General features: G+C 45.2%; 1 protein-coding gene across 2 annotated transcripts in view; it reads right to left on the reverse strand.

The window, feature by feature from the left end:
* LOC116942279 (uncharacterized) overlaps positions 1–17,205 on the reverse strand; it is a 38,942-nt gene extending 21,737 nt beyond the window's left edge. The window contains exons 1-7 of one of the 2 annotated variants that reach the window (XM_076067131.1): positions 17,033–17,205; positions 16,221–16,398; positions 13,795–13,899; positions 11,948–11,980; positions 8,796–8,885; positions 6,046–6,129; positions 783–899 (exon numbers count right to left, since the gene is read on the reverse strand). In XM_076067131.1, the coding sequence (XP_075923246.1) occupies positions 783–899; positions 6,046–6,129; positions 8,796–8,885; positions 11,948–11,980; positions 13,795–13,899; positions 16,221–16,344 (553 nt within the window). In that variant the 5' untranslated portion in view covers positions 16,345–16,398; positions 17,033–17,205. Of the gene's footprint in view, positions 1–782; positions 900–6,045; positions 6,130–8,795; positions 8,886–11,947; positions 11,981–13,794; positions 13,900–16,220; positions 16,403–17,032 lie in introns of both variants that reach the window. The other variant, XM_032953983.2, reaches the window with a different exon arrangement.
* Between the last annotated feature and the right edge of the window lie 3,164 nt (positions 17,206–20,369).

The raw sequence follows: 20,369 nt of genomic DNA on the forward strand, positions 1-20,369 counted from the left end.
GAGCCAGAAATCTTTCTGATTGAGAGGGGGTCAAATATTTATTTCCCTCATTAAAATGCAAATCAATTTATAACATTTTTGATCTGCGTTTTTCTGGATTTTTTGGTTATTTTGTCTCTCACTGTTCAAATACACCTACCATTAAAATTATAGACTGATCATTTATTTGTCAGTGGGCAAACGTACAAAATCAGCAGGGGATCAAATACTTTTTTCCCTCACTGTAGAGTGTGGAATTGCAGGACCATTAGAGACGGTGATGGTGTAAGGAAGCCCTCATCCAGGAGTGGATAAAGCATGGCCGATCATGACCCAGTGCAATAACGATTGTATTATTATTAACAGCATTGATCACACTTTGTAATGCTCATCAGATACTTCAAAATGAAGTTTCAATCAGTACACATTGCTCACTAGGCAAATTGTTCAGAAAATATGGACCCCGCAACAACGTAGTTCGGGTTGCGTAGTGGGTCCCGCATGGGCACCCAGCCCCAAAGCAGGACACTATCTCTGTGTAACGCCAAAAACGCACCGCCCCATGCGCCTCCGTCTACGTAACCATTTTCACCATCGATTAGTGACTCCAAATTTAGAAAGTGGTGATCATTCTCTTCATGCAATTTTAGTCTCGGTGAGGTTAGCCCCACCACACACAGCCTGACGATCGCCTAACTGTGCTGTACCCTGGTTTATATATTGTAATGCTGTTCTGCATCTTGAGAATAAGCAGCTCTTTGACCTCTGCACTGCTCACACGCCCCTGCGCATGTGGCACGTACCTGTTTCCCCCTTGCTGCCTCTCTCGGCCATTGGCCCAGGGCTGCCTGGTGGTCCAGGTCTCCCAGGCTCTCCCTGGGGCCCTGCAAGACCTGGCAAACCGGCCTCTCCTTTCAGCTCTGTTAATTATATAAACATGCACACAGATGTAAAGGAATATACATCAAACAATAACACGTGAAAACAATGATGAAAATCACGCATTTGCATGGATTCTGTAGCATTTCCCAACTATTCCCAGCAAAACGTGAACACATTCCTGCGGAGGGAGCTGGTAGGAACGTTGGGTTGCTCGGTCAATGGCCAGGGTCAACGGCGGCGTGGTGTATTCCGCAAATATGCCCCACTGTGAGGGCGGGCACAAGCCGGCGTGAGTAGGTTAAACGTTGAGTTTTATAAGGGCACCACGGGGTGACCAGCCCCTCCCCACCCAGCCCCATCCCTCCCACCCCACACCCTGCCCCACCCTCCACACCCAGCCCCTCCCCACCCTCATCCATCCAGCCCCTCCCCACCCTCCCCTCCCCACCCAGCCCCACCCTCCCCACCCAGCCCCTCCCCACTCTCCCCTCTCCACCCAGCCCCACCCCTCCCATTTTTGGATGCACGGCGGACGGACACAATAATCCCCTGTGGGCTGGTGCAACCAGGAGGTTCCTACCAGTATAAGCAATTGTAACGATATGTTTAATTGTCGATCATACTGTTAAATGCATAATTAATATTTACGTTAATCGGATCATTGGAAATGCAAATATCAATATGGAATTGCCAAAGTTTCCCATCCTTGAAATGTATACAACTGAATCATCTCCATCAGCCATAGACCTCCCCCATCCTCATTCCCTTCAATGGTGATTTTACTATATTTGCATCTAAATAGGTTATGATTAATATAGATGCGCTAAAGCAAATGCAAACCTACTCATCCAAGCAGATGTCAGACACATATGACGAACTCGACTCCCATAGCGCAAGCCATTCTAACAAGCGGCTGTATCCCTCACCATAAAATTTGCATTCGACACAAAGAACATTGGAGACAACGTTGGGCTAAGAGACGTCCCAAAAACAATATCTGGAAACCGGATCCCACCACTGAACTACCCAGTGCTGCCCTTCCCTGAAATCAATGGAGCACATGACTCAATTGAATCCGCACGACCCATCATCACGCCAGATCTGGTCACGACCTTCACGAGTGGAACATTAAAGGAAGCCTGCAATGCGACTGTAGAGACCCTGTACAAACCGTCGAGCATGTTGTGACACAATTCCAATTTTTTATTTTATTTTATGGAGGTGCAGCCGCAATTCAGATCTCGAAGTGTTACTCACTAGTACCCCACATATATAGTAGTAACCAAATCTAAAAAGGTTACAAATGGTAATTCCAAGAATTTAATCTTGACTTAAAGCTTTCGTGACTGCAGGAATTCATATTCTTTGGTCTTTTGGTAAAGTCACATAGGTTCAAAAAATAATCATCACAAAAAACTACGAAGTTTCGATCGCAACACGAGCATTCATCATCAGGAAGAGGGGGGTTAGCTTCTAAAGGTAAACTGTTTATAAAGTTTTGACATGGACGTAGCCAAAATATCAGCAGCCAATGTTAATCTAAGTGGTGGGCAGGGACCGCAACGGTGGTGGGTTTTCCCACCAAAGGGCTGCCCAGTAAAAATTAGCACGATAATGTGGGATCGTTGAGCGACCTTCATGGCGGGAGCCCTGAGGTGGCTATGTTAATGTGAAAGATTAGCATGTTAATGAAAAAAAGATTCGTTCATGAAGCCATCCATATATATAGACACAGACACAATTTCAATCGAGAAGATAGGTATATCTTCTTTGGTTCTTTCGGTAAAGTCACGTAGAATGAGAATAAAATAATAAAATAAGACAATAAAATTCTCACGACGTTTCGGCCACAACACAAGTAGCCTTCTTCAAGTAAAGGAACAAAACTGTCGGGACGACAGAGCTTCAATGAACGCTGCTAAGATTCGTAGCGTCTTTTAAGCTGGGTGAGAGAAGTGAGGCACCTTGACAAAGGAGTTTACATATCAAACAGGAGAATTTAGCATTGAAATAGCTGAGGGATTAGCTTGTGACTGGTCACAGAAATAGCTATGTTAAAGTCAAAGTTTACACATCAACAGAGGCACCTAGTACATGGACGCCAAAGGGGCTACAACTACCCAACTATCAAATTTTGATTTAAAGCATTCGTGACTGCAGTGATTCATATTCTTGGTTCTTTCGGTAAAGTCACGTTGAAGGGAAACAATAAAATAATAAAATATATAAAACAATAAAATTCTCACGATGTTTCGACTGTAACACAAACAGTCATCATCAGGTGTGAAAACCAATGCCGTAGGTTTTCACACCTGATGATGACTGTTTGGGTTACAGTCGAAACGTCGTGAGAATTTAATTGTTTTATATATTATTATTGTATTGTTTCCCTTCAACGTGACTTTACCGAAAGAACCAAGAATATATACCCAACTATCATACAGTAAACCGATGTGAAAAAAACCTAAGTCTAAATTACATCAATATAATAAATGTACTCAATATATTTTTTTCACATCGGTTTACTGTATGATAGTTGGGTAGTTGCAGCCCCTTTGGCGTCCATGTACTAGGTGCCTCTGTTTATGTGTAAACTTTCACTTTAACATAGCTTTCGATTTAAAGCTTTCGTGACTGCAATGATTCATCTTCTTTGGTTCTTTCGGTAAAGTCACGTAGAATGAGAATAAAATAATAAATAGATAAAATAAAATAACACAATAATATTCTCACGACGTTTCGGCCACAACACAAGCGGCCTTCATCAGGTGAAGGGGCGAGACTGTCTGGTAGGACAGCGCTGGAGTGAAAGAGCCACGTTCAGATCACGGCCTTTAAGCTGTGTGAGAGGAACAAAGCGCCTTGACAAAGGAATTAGCATATAATTTAGCATTGAAATGGCTGAATGATTAGCTTGTGACTGGTCACAGAAATAGCTATGTTAAAAGTTAAAGCATACACATCCGCAGAGGCACCCATTGTTAAGGGAATTAGCATAGAATTTAGCATTGAAATAGCTAAGTTAAGGCATACACATCCGCAGAGGCACCCCTTGACAATGGAATTAGCATAGAATTTAGCATTGAAATAGCTGAGTGATTAGCTTGTAACTGCTAGAGAAATAGCTACGTTAAAGTCAGAGCATACACATTCACCGAGGCACTTAGTACAAATCAAACAGGAGAATTTAGCATTGAAATAACTAGGCGAATTTAGCATTGAAATAACTGAGCGATTAGCTAGTGACTGGTCACAGAAATGACTACACATCTGAGCTATTCACAGTACTATATAGTGTATATATGTGAATAGCTCAGATGTGTAGTCATTTCTGTGACCAGTCACTAGCTAATCACTCAGTTATTTCAATGCTAAATTCGCCTAGTTATTTCAATGCTAAATTCTCCTGTTTGATTTGTACTAAGTGCCTCGGTGAATGTGTATGCTCTGACTTTAACGTAGCTATTTCTGTAGCAGTTACAAGCTAATCACTCAGCTATTTCAATGCTAAATTCTATGCTAATTCCATTGTCAAGGGGTGCCTCTGCGGATGTGTATGCCTTAACTTAGCTATTTCAATGCTAAATTCTATGCTAATTCCCTTAACAATGGGTGCCTCTGCGGATGTGTATGCTTTAACTTTTAACATAGCTATTTCTGTGACCAGTCACAAGCTAATCATTCAGCCATTTCAATGCTAAATTATATGCTACTTCCTTTGTCAAGGCGCTTTGTTCCTCTCACACAGCTTAAAGGCCGTGATCTGAACGTGGCTCTTTCACTCCAGCGCTGTCCTACCAGACAGTCTCGCCCCTTCACCTGATGAAGGCCGCTTGTGTTGTGGCCGAAACGTCGTGAGAATATTATTGTGTTATTGTATTTTATCAATTTATTATTTTATTCTCATTCTACGTGACTTTACCGAAAGAACCAAAGAAGATTTAACATAGCTATTTCTGTGACCAGTCACAAGCTAATCCCTCAGCTATTTCAATGCTAAATTCTCCTGTTTGATATGTAAACTCCATTGTCAAGATGCCTCACTTCTCTCACCCAGCTTAAAAGACGCTACGAATCTTAGCAGCATTCATTGAAGGTCTGTCGTCCCGACAGTTTTGTTCCTTGTGTTGTGGCCGAAACGTCGTGAGAATTTTATTGTCTTATTTTATTATATTATTTTATTCTCATTCTACGTGACTTTACCGAAAGAACTAAAGAAGATGAATCCTTGCAGTCACGAAAGCTTTAAATCGAAAGATAGGTATAAACTGATAAACCATTGGAAGGACGTTATCAACCAGTTTAAGTTATAACTGGCTGTGCTGTTCCCATCCTACCACCTTCCGATGTTAGTGTTATTTTCGGATCTCTGACTTTACATTAACAGGTTAAAATGTTCACCCTAACACAGCCACCTCGCTCACTGTGCTCGAGGTTTTTGGTTAGCAATCTTCCATTAACATGCAAATCTCTCACATTAACATAGCCACCTCAGGGCGCCCGCCGTGGAGGCTGCTCAACGATCCTACATTATCATGCAAATTTTTACTGGGCAGCTCTTTGAATGGTAGGAAAACCCACCACCGTCGTGGTCACTGCCCACAACTTACATTAACATTGGCTGCTGACATTTGGGCTATGCTCATTTCAAACCTTTATAAACAGTTTACCTTTAGAAGCTAACCCCCTCTTCCTGATGACAAACGCTTGTGTTGCGATCGCAATGTCGTAGTTTTTTGTTATTATTTGTTATTTTCTTTGAACCTATCTATGTAACTTTACCGAAAGACCCAATAATATGATTCCAAGAATTCCATCAGGATTCCAGACAAGGGATCATAGGCATTACACAGCACACAAAACATGAGAATTACAAATCAGACTTTTAGCACAGAAACCATGAATTTGTGTACTCGTTGTGTGGCTGATTTGGAATACTGTGCTCATAATGAACGCGTGAATGCCACTCATTCTATTCCCATAAGCTTTGCTCAGTCATCTTTCCCAACCAAGTTAAATTTTTTTACGAAACCCTCAGCCTTCATTTATTTTATGAAGGTACCTCTGGCATGATTATTAACGAAAAAATGCCACCGAGAGCAATGCATATCGAGTCAAAACCCATTCTCCCCTTCAGTTAAATTGTCACTGCAGTGAGAACTCCTCAAATTCCATTGCACTTACCTTGAATGTTAGAAAGCTTGAATGTTAGAGCTTCCATTTCCACTGTTAGTTGATGTATTCTCTCTTCCACAGACAGCTCTAAATCTGCAGAAAATCAAACACAGCATCACTGAACGTAAAAACAAAGCCCCCGTTGAACATGAATAAAATTGGATGTGACACATTTTGATCACGACGCTAGCACACAATGGCCCACTAATTTCGAATGACGACAGCGAATATTTAACGTCCAATGTGAAGCAGACAAAACGTAGTAGTTTATTGTTAATATACACCATGGTGTGTTATTTGGCTGCTATAAATTTCCACGTGATAAGCGACTTCGTTGAGCTATCACTTGTGGACAGGCCGCTTCTGAAAAAGAGCTACATAGATCTTGACTTAAAGCTTTCGTGACTGCAGGAATTAATATTCTTTAGGTCTTTCGGTAAAATCACGTAGATAGGTGATGGTTTTGATTGGGTCCTCAGATGGTTCTTTCCCACTGGTTGGGGTGATAGCTTTACGGATTGTGTAGTCTGAATATCCATTAATATTGAGAGCTTGGTGTATGTGTTCCAGTTCACTTGCTAGGTGATGATGGTCAGAAATACATCGAGCTCTATGGTGTAGAGTTTTGATGAGGGAATTGTTCTTAGATGGATGGTGGTGAGAGTCAGGTTTTGCCATACATAGCAGGGGTCACCAAATGGATTTCCAAAATCATGAACAAACACAAGATCCAGGTTCTATTTAACACAGTACATAAAATTTGTGATCTGATCCCGTCTGTGAAGGATGTGATCCCTGCCATGCAATACCCCGGCGTCTACAAACTAAGCTGTGTCTGCGGCAGTAGTTACATTGGGGAAGCTAAGCGACATGTCTCGGACCGTGTTCGTGAACATAAGGCAGAGCTGAAACACGGTATGACCAATACCTCGGCCATGGCTGATCATTGTTTTAATGCAGTGGGTTCACACGAAATTGATTTATTTAAGATGAAGGTACTTTGCAAACCCACTGGCTATCAACAAAGATTCGTTGATGAAGCCATCCATATATATAGACACGGACACAATTTAAACTGAGAAGATGGGTACAAACTGAGCAATCATTGGAAGGACGTTATTAACCAGTTTAAGTCATAACTGGCTGTGATGTTCCCAGCCTACCACCTTCCAATATTAGTTGTAATTTTCGGCTCTCTGATTTTTTTACATTAATAGATGCAATTTCTCACTAACACAGCTACTTCGCACGCCATCCTCGAGGCTGCTGCTTCACGATCTTCCATTAACATGCTAATATCTTACATTAACATAGCCACCTTGGCACGCTCACTGTGGAGGATGCTCGGCGATCTCCCATTAACATGCTAATCTCTCACATTAACATAGCCACCTTGGCGCACTCGCCGTGAAGGATGCTTGGCGATCTTGCATTGACATGCTAATTTTTGCCTGGCAGCCCTTTTATTGGTGGAAAGCCCACCACCGCCGCGGTCGCTGCCCACCACTTGCATTGTCATTGGCTGCTGACATTTGGGCTATGCCCATTTCAAACCTTTATAAGTAGTTTTTAGAAGCTAACCCCCCTTTCCTGATGATGACTGCTTGTGTTGTGATTGAAACGTCATAGTTTTTTGTTATTTTCTTTGAACCTATCTATGTGACTTTACCGAAAGACCCAGAGAATAGAGCTACATAGCTCAGTGGACCGAACCTAGAAGAATAAAAAAAAATAGTTAAAATATATTTTTTATTGTTTAAATACAAGTTCGAACCTCTGAAAATGAGCGTTATATGCGCTACCACTGGGCCAGGTCCCCGACCTACCTGGTTTCAACATTCTGGTGAGCGCAGCTGGCCCCGCTGGTGGAGTGCTCCACTCACAATGCAAAGATAATGCAAATCCTGGAGCCCATTGCTTGCTCAGTTTATGAAATAGCTAACATGTGGAAAGCTGACAGTAAGTGTAGGAATGCAGAATTTCCACCATTTGCTGCCAGCTGTCAATGGAGATGAGCACTGGTCGATTCTAATTTGAGTACGAATTTTAATGAAAGCAGTCATGTGCAGTACAAGATAAAGGTACGATTACATTGAGGTCTGAATTCTAAGTCACAGCTTAGCTCAGGTTCGAATCTGGCTCAAGTGAGCATGGGCCCAGCCATACTCGGGATTTTTATGAGCCGAGTCTGAGCCGAGCCACGGCTGAGCCGCTCATGTGACTTTGGAAGTAGCTGAGCGGCTCAAGCCTGAGCTAGGCCTGAGTGTTAGAGGCCGAGCCAGAGCCGTGCCGTGGCTAAGAATATGGCCTAAACATTATACAGGCGTGTCTCGCTTAATGAATGAGATAAGTTCCTAGAAAAGTGCTTGGCAAGTAAACACTCGTAAAACGATAATCGTTTTCCCATTCACTCCCATGTTAAAAACTGAGCTACGTTTCAGCCCCAAAAGTTTCCACTCTTGAACAAATAAAGTAATAAAATATATAATGTAACACTTACCACACATGACGAACCGCAGTGCTTGCAGGTCTCTGTCCTCAGCGTCTGTAATTAATTAGCGCTACCGCCCCCCACCCACCCATTACATCACAACTGGCAAACAAACAGCTGCGAGCCGCCGTGTGCCCCGTCATCTCCGCTCGCTAAACAAACATTTTGCTCGTTTTGCGAACAAGTTGGTCTAAATTAAAATTGATCGTTTTAGCGAATTCTCATGTAAATAACGCTCGATAAGCGAGACGCGCATGTAGTGTCTCACCTGTGTTTAAAGCATGATGAGAAGATTCAGAGTGATTATTCATGTCACCTCTTGGCATTATATCAATCCCAAAAACTCCCGATGGTAAATCTGTATTGTACAGAGCACACACCCAAGACATGCATTGCGACCTATGCATAAACATTAACCACTTCACATCATGCAATGTGTCCATTCAGTCTCGTCCTGTGCTTTAATTTACAAAACTCTTCATCAGATATCTCCCGCCTCTCTTTTCCTAAACATTTACATTATCTTCTACCTTTTCTGAATACAACGCTCATATCCTATTATGAATCTATATTTATTCTACAGTAAAGGAAAAAAGCATTTGATACCCTGCAGATTTTGTACGTTTGCCCATTGACAAAGAAATGGTCAGTCTATAATTTTAATGGTAGGTTTATTTGAACAGTGAGAGAATTACAACAAAATCCAGAAAAACGCACGTCAAAAATGTTATAAATTGATTTGCATTTTAATGAGGGAAATAAGTACTTGACCCCTCTGCAAAACATGACTTAGTACTTGGTGGCAAAACCCTTGTTGGCAATCACAGAGGTCAGACGTTTCTTGTAGTTGGCCACCAGGTTTGCACACATATCAGGAGGGATTTTGTCCCACTCCTCTTTGCAGATCTTCTCCAAGTCATAAAGATTTCGAGGCTGACGTTTGGCAACTCGAACCTTCAGCTCCCTCCACAGATTTTCTATGGGATTAAGGTCTGGAGACTGGCTAGGCCACTCCAGGACCTTAATGTGCTTCTTCTTGAGCCACTCCTTTGTTGCCTTGGCCGTGTGTTTTGGGTCATTGTCATGCTGGAATACCCATCCACGACCCATTTTCAATGCCCTGGCTGAGGGAAGGAGGTTCTCACCCAAGATTTGACGGTACATGGCCCCGTCCATCGTCCCTTTGATGCGGTGAAGTTGTCCTGTCCCCTTAGCAGAAAAACACCCCCAAAGCATAATGTTTCCACCTCCATGTTTGACGGTGGGGATGGTGTTCTTTGGGTCATAAGCAGCATTCCTCCTCCTCCAAACACGGCGAGTTGAGTTGATGCCAAAGAGCTCCATTTTGGTCTCATCTGACCACAACACTTTCACCCAGGTGTCCTCTGAATCATTCAGATGTTCACTGGCAAACTTCAAACGGGCATGTATATGTGCTTTCTTGAGCAGGGGGACCTTGCGGGCGCTGCAGGATTTCAGTCCTTCACGGCGTAGTGTGTTACCAATTGTTTTCTTGGTGACTATGGTTCCAGCTGCCTTGAGATCATTGACAAGATCCTCCCGTGTAGTTCTGGGCTGATTCCTCACCATTCTCATGACCATTGCAACACCACGAGGTGAGATCTTGCATGGAGCCCCAGGCCGAGGGAGATTGACAGTTCTTTTGTGTTTCTTCCATTTGTGAATAATCGCACCAACTGTTGTCACCTTCTCACCAAGCTGCTTGGCAATGGTCTTGTAGCCCATTCCAGCCTTGTGTAGGTCTACAATCTTGTCCCTGACATCCTTGGAGAGCTCTTTGGTCTTGGCCATGGTGGAGAGTTTGGAATCTGATTGATTGATTGCTTCTGTGGACAGGTGTCTTTTATACAGGTAACAAGCTGAGATTAGTACTCCCTTTAAGAGTGTGCTCCTAATCTCAGCTCGTTACCTGTATAAAAGACACCTGGGAGCCCGAAATCTTTCTGATTGAAAGGGGGTCAAATAGTTATTTCCCTCAGTAAAATGCAAATTAATTTATAACATTTTTGACATGCGTTTTTCCAGATTTTGTTGTTGTTATTACGTCTCTCACTGTTCAAATAAACCTACCATTAAAATTATAGACTGATCATTTCTTTGTCAGTGGGCAAACGTACAAAATCAGCAGGGGATCAAATACTTTTTTCCTCACTGTATCTCTTGCTTTTCTCTCTTTCCACGTATCCCCTGTATATTCTGAATACATCTCTCCTGTCTTCTTCTGAATGCACCTCAGCCTCATCCGGTAGGTAAGAATGAGTTGGCTTGGCCACGTAGCCCACATGCGCGGCCACTCCACGGCACATGCTAGAAAAGAGTTGGACTGATGTGGTACGGGAGGATGTGAAGCTGAGTGGACTTGCAGATGACTGATACCAGCGGTGCCAATATCGGCCTCTATGAAGGAGGCTCGTGAAGGACGCTACTGGGCAGTATGCTAGGCTAGGTACACTAGAAGGCTACTGGGCATTTGGAGGCATCTCTTTTTAGTGACAACGGGGGGCTAGGAGCGACAGCGAACTCAATTATCAGAGTGCCGGGCAGATAAAACACAGCATGGTGGCATGGGTCTGTCACGTCATCTTCGGCCAGACACACACTACTCACCAAAAAATCTTGCCAGATACTCTATATTCATCAGACACCATGCACCACACACCCGCCACTCACTGGACACTCACCTGACACAATTCACCAGTCATCACTCCCCTAACATTTACATAACACACTCACCTGACACTCAAATCTCATCACATCAGAAACTCCCATGACAATACTTACCTGACACTCACAAGACACCCATCAGACACCACTTATCATGCACCACACTCACTTCTCACCTGAAAATTAGCCACTCACCATTCACCTGACACCTCTTATCAGACACTCACCAGATATGCACAATTCACCTGACAATTATCATCAAACGTTAACAATCCAATCTCAGTACTCATCGTACGTGACTCACCTGACAATTCTCACTCACGATGCACTCTCCACTCACACCCAGCAGCACCACCGCTGTGTGCAGGGCTTGGTCTTGCTGCTCGCTTACCTTCGCATCAGCCTCCAGAGGCGCTCGCTAACAGTACCTTGTCTAACAGTTGGTCTCAACCCAAGGACACCAAGTCTAAAGAGCAGTGTGTGTAACGCGCACGAAGGGTGATGTCCAGTGAGGATAGAAGCAGAAATAGAACACCCAAGGGGCTAGGGTCACGAGATTTTTAGCGTTTTTTAGAGGGCCCTACATTAATAAAAAAAAAATGCAATGTAGATTATGTGATGAATATCAATAACTTAGGGGGCAATCTCCTCCGTCACCTCCCCTCGGACCGGCCATTAGGGATGCTCTGCGTGGCTGTGAATGAATTGTTTCAAATGTGCTTAAGAGGTTCTTACTTTTCGGTGGAGTGTTTTGAGTGAAGAATCGTTCTGTGGAAACAAATATTTATCACAATGGCAATTTAGTCATGGCAACAGTGATCATTATTATTGCTACGCTTGTTAACCCAGAAAAGCCTCACCGAGACTCTTTTTTAAAGAGGGCCCTGCCGAGTTTTACAGGTACTTGAGAATCCGGATAAAACCCATCTAGAACAGGGGGAGACCACGCACACTCAAACACAGAAAGGCGCCCGAGTTGGGAATCTAACACAGGAGCTTCTTGCTGTACGGCACCAATACCGGAATGTACATGCATTCGGTAATTTATGTCCGTGTCATATCGTTATTAAACAACGTAAACTGAAGCTATTCTACTTTCTGTATCATATTTTTCTATTTAATCATACTCAGTACATTTACTGAGCATCATTGAGGCTATAACCCAATAGAATAGAACGAGCAACGTCATTCCTTTCACAACCTAATTTCTTTCTCGAGGAGTCTGGTTCACGCTGATGTTTAGCTAAAACAATTTTAAATTTGACCAGGTAAGCCCCACTGAACTATACTGCTCTTTTTCAGAAGCTACCTGGCCACAAATGACAGCTCAGCGAAGTGGCTTATCACTTGGAAATGTATAGCAGCCAAATACTATAAAAATACATGTTTCTAACTTGAATACTCTAAGCGCTTCTTTCTAACTATAATACTCTAAACGTTTGTTTCTAACTCTAATACAATACTCTAAAAACATTTCTAACTTGAATACTCTACACACATGTTTTTGTAACTCTCCCACGTTCCTCCAACCTGCCCGGCTTTGTGGCCGTCCCTAAATGACGTCACGCACCGAGGGGGGGGGGGGGTCAGACATTTGTGACGATGTGTGACGAGGGGGGGGGGGGTTCGAAAAATGTGACGTCACTTCAAAATGCGCAATTTGAATAAATATAGACAACACGTTCTACTTAATTAAAAAGACTTTTTAATAAATGTTTTCTCCTACAACATCAGGGTGTAGCGCCACATTAAATACGCACTACAATGACAATAGTTTAAAGCGATTTGAAGCATGTTTTTTTTGGGGGGGGGCAGAGCTTTGTGACGTCATATTTGAGGGGGGGTCTGACTTTTTGTGACGCCGTGTGACGAAGGGGGGTGGGGTAAAAAATCGTCCAGAATCGCGTGACGTTATTTATGGACGGCCCCTTTCCTCTGCAACGCTTCAGCCTCTTCCCTCTCTCCCTGACCCTCTCCCTGCGATTCCCCTTCCTGATGGGCACTCCCCCTACTCTACTGGCGGCGCTGTCCCTCGCATGCGGCATGCAGCACCTCCTTAGGTCCACCTGTCCGCGTCACCAAACTACCCCCTTCCTTGGTTCTGACAACCCAAACAGTCCCCTTCTTCGCGTGTACATAATTAGCATACTTCGCTGTACAATTACAGTAACACCAATTAAACTCCATCAGCCGATTTATATTTATAATACCATTCATATGCAGCATTTTTTTCCGCATTAGCTTGATAATATCAATGAATCTCCGTAATCTCTTGAAACGTACTTACTGAATTGTTACGCAATTTGATATCATTACTCACCAGCCCTGTTATATGATTAACGATGACGTTTGCGATATGAATGTCGAGCTGTGTGCCTCGGTCTATTCAGCCTCAAATTAGTACCTGGTGCGGTGCGTTAAAACATCGTAACTAAGGATACAAAGGCGGCTGGGCGTGGTGCTGGCCACCCAAGCCTTCGTGTGCGGTTCTGGCATTCATAGGTGCTCACGAGCAGCACTTGCCCCAACAGTCTCTTGAGGCAATACGGGGGATCTTTGTATTTTCTTAGTCACATCCGTACCATAGTAGAGGAATCCGCAAGCGACGAATGAAACTCCACTCAGTACAAAGAGCACAGTGAGCACGGACATCAAGCAGCATGGCATCTTGTGTTTCGCCTCGCCATCTAATCACCACACAGTGCACACACACACGCATAAAACAACGCATGTAAGCTAGAACCATTAGGTATGCAGTATACATAATATCATCTCAGAGCCGAATACGTATAAGCCATAATTTTGAATATGCTGGAAATGGACAAGTATTTTATTCATACATTTAAGCATTTACAAATTTATTGCAAAATACAGCCATCACCGCATTCGTTCTGGCAGGTATCAAGCGTCTATCCATTAACTAATGTATCCATGCATTCATTCGATTATTATTTATTTTCCATAATAGAGGTTTTTGGGTTAGATCGCGTAAATATAAATGTGTCGTTAAACCCACCACCACCACGACACAGCCAATTAAGAAAGGTTTGTTACGTTAACAAAACGTGTTAATTACTTACTAGTTCAGCACACCGATGTGTTGGAGAGTAAACCAACAACAATTACAATTCGAGTATTAGAGTTAGTTTCTGGCCGTCGCCTGATGAGGCGGGTTGTGAGTACCGGCGAAACGTCGTATTCGAATTTATATCTACGCGATCTAACCCTAAAACCTCTTTCTGGATAATATTGATCGCGAAAGCCTACTATGTGTTAAACTGATTCATTATTTAATTCATAATTTCATTCATTAATCCACGCGTGCGTTCATTCAATGATCCATGCATCTCTTAATGCATTCAACCATTCATTTATCCACGCATCTAGGCATCACTGTAGTTCATGCGCTGTCTGTGCGATGCACGCTGCCTGTGTCATGACCACGTCTGGACCTTGTCGCAGTCAGACGGGCTGACGTTTTATTTTAACTTGTAACTTTATCACTCGAATACAACAGCAACAACAACTGTGTCCTCACCTTTAGTGTGTGAGTATGTAACTAAACTGTCCTGTCTCCTCGTGCTGCTCTGCCCTGTTTCTCCCGTCTCTCCAATTACCACGGTTGGCTATGTACGGTGCGAAAGCATTCGACATACAGTACATACATACGTCTCTCGGTCTATGTCTCTCTCTCTCTAGCTCTATCCAGCGCCTTCCTGTCCGTCCCTTGTCATACCTCTGCTAATTAACCCTGTCTCCTCCTACTTTCCCCCTCCGATGGTTGACGCCAGCTCTCTCCTTGCTCTCTCGATCTCCCTCCTGTCGTCCCTCGTGGCTTCTTCCTCCTCCTGCTATTGGCGTCTCTTATGCACGTTGCCATTCCCCTCATTGTCAATGACGCGGCTAGAGGCTCCCGCACGACGACCCCAACACCCTCGGCTGCCCGTATCTCCCCCACCCATCCGCCGCAATGCCTGCAATCATCCGGGAAGTCCTGTGAATCGGGGAAAAAGGTCGCCTTCCCATTCACCAGGACCTCATGAACGTCCCTCGTCATCGCTTCAAGTCTACGCCGCAAGCCCTTTTGGACCCATGCGCTTAATCTTCAACAATGTGAGTTCAACCCCTACGAAGCTTGGAGAGCTGAATAGAATTCAAAATAACTCACAAACAAATATTTTGTGGAAGACCAAACGCAGGAGATCTCTGAGTTTGATCTTCCACGAAGCTCATGGTCCACCCTAAATCGCATCCAATGCACAAACCATGGCATACCTGATGCACAAAAGGACGATTAAAAACTCTCCAGTGTGCGACTGTGGTCATCCAGAACAAGATATAACGGCGCAATGCCCGATCCCTAAATATGAAGGAGATATCACAGCGATACACTCCACTGCTCCTGACGCGGTTGTCTGGCTTGACCACCTGAATGTGGAATTGTAGTTGTTGCTCTGCCATCTAGATCAGCAGCCGTACGAAAGAAGAAGACATGGCTGGAGCGACGCGGGGCTGTGTCGCTCTCCTGCTAACCGCGCAGTTCTGGTTGCCGAGAAGAGGGGACTGAGCGACACGTTCACCCTGTTATCTGCACACATACACTTTTCCTTGCGGATAAGGGGATACACAAAAATGCAGATAACCTGCGTGTGGATAATAGGACGGCCACTGTTGAAAATCAAAAGGGGAAATACAAGTTGAAGTTGGAGCCGAGTGTCTAAAGCGGTGACTCGATTTTCCATGCCACGCATTACATTCTGCACGCTACCATCGTGACTGCTCATATTGATCAGCGTCTCCTTCACAAGTCTCTCCCTTCGCATAAAAAAAACACCCACCACACCAGTCCCTGTTTGTCCACATCCCGCCATGGCATCGTTGTGCTCTTGAGAGCGCACAAAGCGTTTGGGGCATCTCTCTGGCGGTGTGGGTGCGGGTTGCCTATCGGTGCTGCTCCTGCTGCTCCTGCGTTGTTTCCCGGCAGCTGTGAGGGGATCGGAGCCCGTACCCTGGCCGAGGCTGTACTCCCCGGTGGGACTCAGGCAGCGTCGGCTGGATGACGGCTCCGTGACATTGCTCAGCAGCAGCTCTTGGCCACCCAGACTGATCCACTCCGCGGCGGCGGCTCCCATCCTCTCCTCGCCTCTCCTCGCGTCCAGGGTCACCTCTCCTCACCTCCTCACCCGCTATCTATGAACAGCCGTGCGTTTAGCGTCATCGACATCTGAGAGTCGGCTTTTTTGTTTATATTTCATCAATTCATATCTATTTGTTTCAGTTATAGAAATAATAATTATCTATTTACCCAGGAAAGTCACATTAAGTTATGACTTCTTTTTTTTCAGGAGGGCCCTACTACATTGGGATGCTTGACCAACATCAATAACATTGTGGGCGTGTTTATCCATGAAACCGCATAACCCGGAGGAAACCGATGTAGAACAGGGGAAGAACATACAACTTACACACTCCACACACTCAAATCTCGCACTCTCACTCACACCACATTCACACCACATTCACACACACACACAAAATACTCACCGTATTCAAACACTCACATACCACTCACACCACATTCACTTACTCACTCACGCAACACTCACACTCTGTAGAACAGGAGGAGAACATAAAAGCTCCGCACAGAAGGTGCCCGAGTCAGGAATATAACCCACAAGTGTTACCACTGCGCCAGCCAGTTACCCAAGCAAGTAGCACAGTAGACACAAACTCTGGTGTGTACTGCACGTGCCATCGTGAAGGGTGCTCACTCACGCGCCCTGAGTGAAAAGAGAGGAAGCGGCAGCAGAGTGTGCGTACCTGAGTCTCCCCGCGTCTCCCTGTGAGTCTCCGGGGGTCTCCGGGACCCCAGTTCGACTCCTCTTTATATAAGCAGGGTCCGTTTCCCTATGCGTCCCCTCCGTGAGTCATCAACATCCTGAGTTAATCCATGCGTGAATCTCAAATTGTGAACATTTGCGCAGTTGTGGAACTACTTTTGCTGTGTCGTGAACAAGTAGAAAAACGAAATCTAAACCGCATCGGTTAGCACCTTATGCGCAGTGAGTTACAGTGCAGTCAGTGAACACTCAGAGCGAAAATCACGCAGCCTCATTTGTGAGTTATAATGCAAACGAGTGACTTCCGAAATGCAATGTTGTGTGAGAACACCATATATACTACAAATGCGATGTTAAAAGAGAGACAAGAGATCGTAGTGCATGTTTTATTGTTAATTTCTGAAAATAAAAGCAACAGGCTATGTTATGATTCATAAAATATGTTTGGGTCATGCAACATACCTTTTTTGTTCTTTTTCAATATTTATGATCGATGCCACTTTTGGTCTATTGAGTTGTCATTGGGTAAAACAAAATATATTGTTAACCTAAAACTATTATCACAATACAGAGCAGTAAACTCTGGGCATATGGTTATGGTGACGCAAACATTGGCGGGAAGGTTTCGCTGGTTCATGCAGAATGGCGGAGAGCGCAACGTGGGGGTGTGGCACGTGCGGGAACACTCCGAAGGCATGAATGATCATTCCACGAAACATTCAGGGCAGTCTTTTTGTGCTCTAAACTTATCGGAAAGTGGCAAGAATGGAGGATTGGGTGCAAATGAAATGAACAGTGATGATAAGAACACAACATAATACAAAGATGGCGATGTCGATGATTGATGAATGCTGCCCGCATGTTTCAAGTTTCATTTATTAGGTATAGCCCTGTGAGCCATGCGGCTCTTGAGTCGGATGCAACTGCAATAAACAAAATATGAATAGAGAACATCTTAAAGCGACGACGCGCAACAGAAACATCCTGGATAAACCAGCAAATCTTCCAGAAGAAAAAAACACCATATTACAACGCTGCGTGCAAAAATCCCAGTGTGATGCAAGTCAAACAATAACAACCATAAGACAATTTAGATTAAAGTTATCAGGCCAACTCCGCACTTCTGCAAGAAACATGGCTTAACCATATGTTTTCGAAATCACCAAAATAAAGCTACAAAAACAATGTAACAACAGAAATCATAGGAACTGTGATTCAAATTTAACAACAAACGATATACGTAACATGTACGACCAAACTTGCAGCCATAGCTTGCAGCATGACACTCCCAGTGTATGATGTGTGAGTGAGTCAGCGTATGATGAGTGAGTCAGTGTATGATGTGTGAATGAGTCAGTGTAATATGAGTGAGTGTATCACGGCATCCTCCCCGCCATCACGGCCTCCTCCACACGGCCTCCTCCCCACCATCATGGCCTCCTCCCCGCCATCACGGCCTCCTCCACGCCATCACGGCCTCCTCCCCGCCATCACGGCCTCCTCCACGCCATCACGGCCTCCTCCCTGCCATCACTCCTCCTCCACGCCATCACGGCCTCCTCCCCGCCATCACTCCTCCTCCACGCCATCACGGCCTCCTCCACGCCATCAAGGCCTCCTCCCCACCATCACGATCTGCTCCATGCCATCACGGCCTCCTCCCCGCCATCACAGCCTCCACCACGCCAACACGGCCTACTCCCCGCCATCACGGCCTCCTCCACGCCATCACGGCCTCCTCCCTGCAATCACAGCCTCCTCCACGCCATCACGGCCTCATCCACGCCATCACGGCCTCCTCCCCACCATCACGGCCTCATCCTCGCCAACACGGCCTCCTCCACGCCATCACGGCCTCCTCCATGCCATCACGGCCTCCTCCATGCCATCACAGCCTCCTCCACGCCATCACGGCCTCCTCCCTGCCATCACGGCCTCATCCCCGCCATCACGGCCTCCTCCCCGCCATCATGGCCTCCTCCACACCATCACGGTTTCCTCCCCGCCATCATGGCCTCCTCCACACCATGCGCCGGGGGGACCCACGCGGGAGCGTCGCGGGGGCGGCGGGGAGGACGAGGAGTTACTGGGCATCTCAGGGCTACACAGGGAAATCGGGAAACAGGTGGTCGGACAGGTACAGCCGGCATTGACAGCCTTGATTTAGTGTGCTGATCTTTAAAGGTGCATTGAAAATTTTTGATACTCCAACTGATGCTCTTGCTGTTGTGGAGTGACTCATGCAGCCATCTATGGCTACAGGGTTTGGTGGTACATGTTGTTTATCATTTATTGTGAAATTTCGGTCACAGTTCCTATGATAACTGATACATTGCTTTTGTGGCTTTATTTTGGTGGTTTTGAAAAGGATTTTGGTTTGGCTATGTTTTTTGTAGTACTGAGTTAAACCGATGGCTTTAATCTAAGTTGTCTTGCGGTTGTTGTTGTTTGACTTGCATCCCACTGGGATTTTTGCACACAGCGTTGGTGTACGGTGTCTTTTCTGGAAGATTTTTGCTGTTTTTTCCTGGATTTTTCTGTTTGCGCATAGTCACTTTAAGATGTTTTCTTGTTCATGTTTTTGTTTTTTGTTGAAACTGAAACTGAAACCATCACAGCCTCCTCCAAGCCATCACGACCTCCTCCTCGCCATCACGGCCTCCTCCCCGCCATCACGGCCTCCTCCACGCCATCACGGCCTCCTCCATGCCATCACGGCCTCCTCCATGCCATCACGGCCTCCTCCACGCCATCACGGCCTCCTCCACGCCATCACGGCCTCCTCCACGCCATCACAGCCTCCTCCACCATCACGGCCTTCTCCACGCCATCACGGCCTCCTCCACGCCATCACGGCCTCCTCCCCGTCATCACGGCATCCTCCACGCCATCACGGGAAAAACCGTCCCGAGTTGACGCAGACAAAAAAGCGCACAGGCGAAGGACGCAGCGCGAGGTCGAGCGCGGCGCTGAAGTGTTGTTCTGATTTTTTTTACAGATTTTCTGAGCATTTCTGTGAGGTCCTGGGGGAGGGAAAATCCCTCAGCCAGGAAAACAACATTGGACAAAGTGGGGATGACCCTGCTGAGGCTGCGGTGCCTAAAATATTGGAGGCGGATGTCACCCCCTGTGAGTGCCTGGCTGAGGTGCTATCTGTTGAGGAAGTACTGAAGGCGATCCAGAGTCTGAGACCAGGAAAGGCACTGGGAAAGCATGATCTCCCAATTCCTCAGTGGCCCACGATCACAAATCACTCTTTAATTCCATTAAAAGTAACCTGCAGCACCATACCTATTACCATCATTAGGGGAAAGAAT

This window comes from Petromyzon marinus, chromosome 14 (genome assembly GCF_048934315.1).
Source record: "Petromyzon marinus isolate PM22_M1 ecotype Great Lakes invasive population chromosome 14, UKy_Petmar_22M1.pri1.0, whole genome shotgun sequence".
NCBI lineage: Eukaryota > Metazoa > Chordata > Hyperoartia > Petromyzontiformes > Petromyzontidae > Petromyzon > Petromyzon marinus.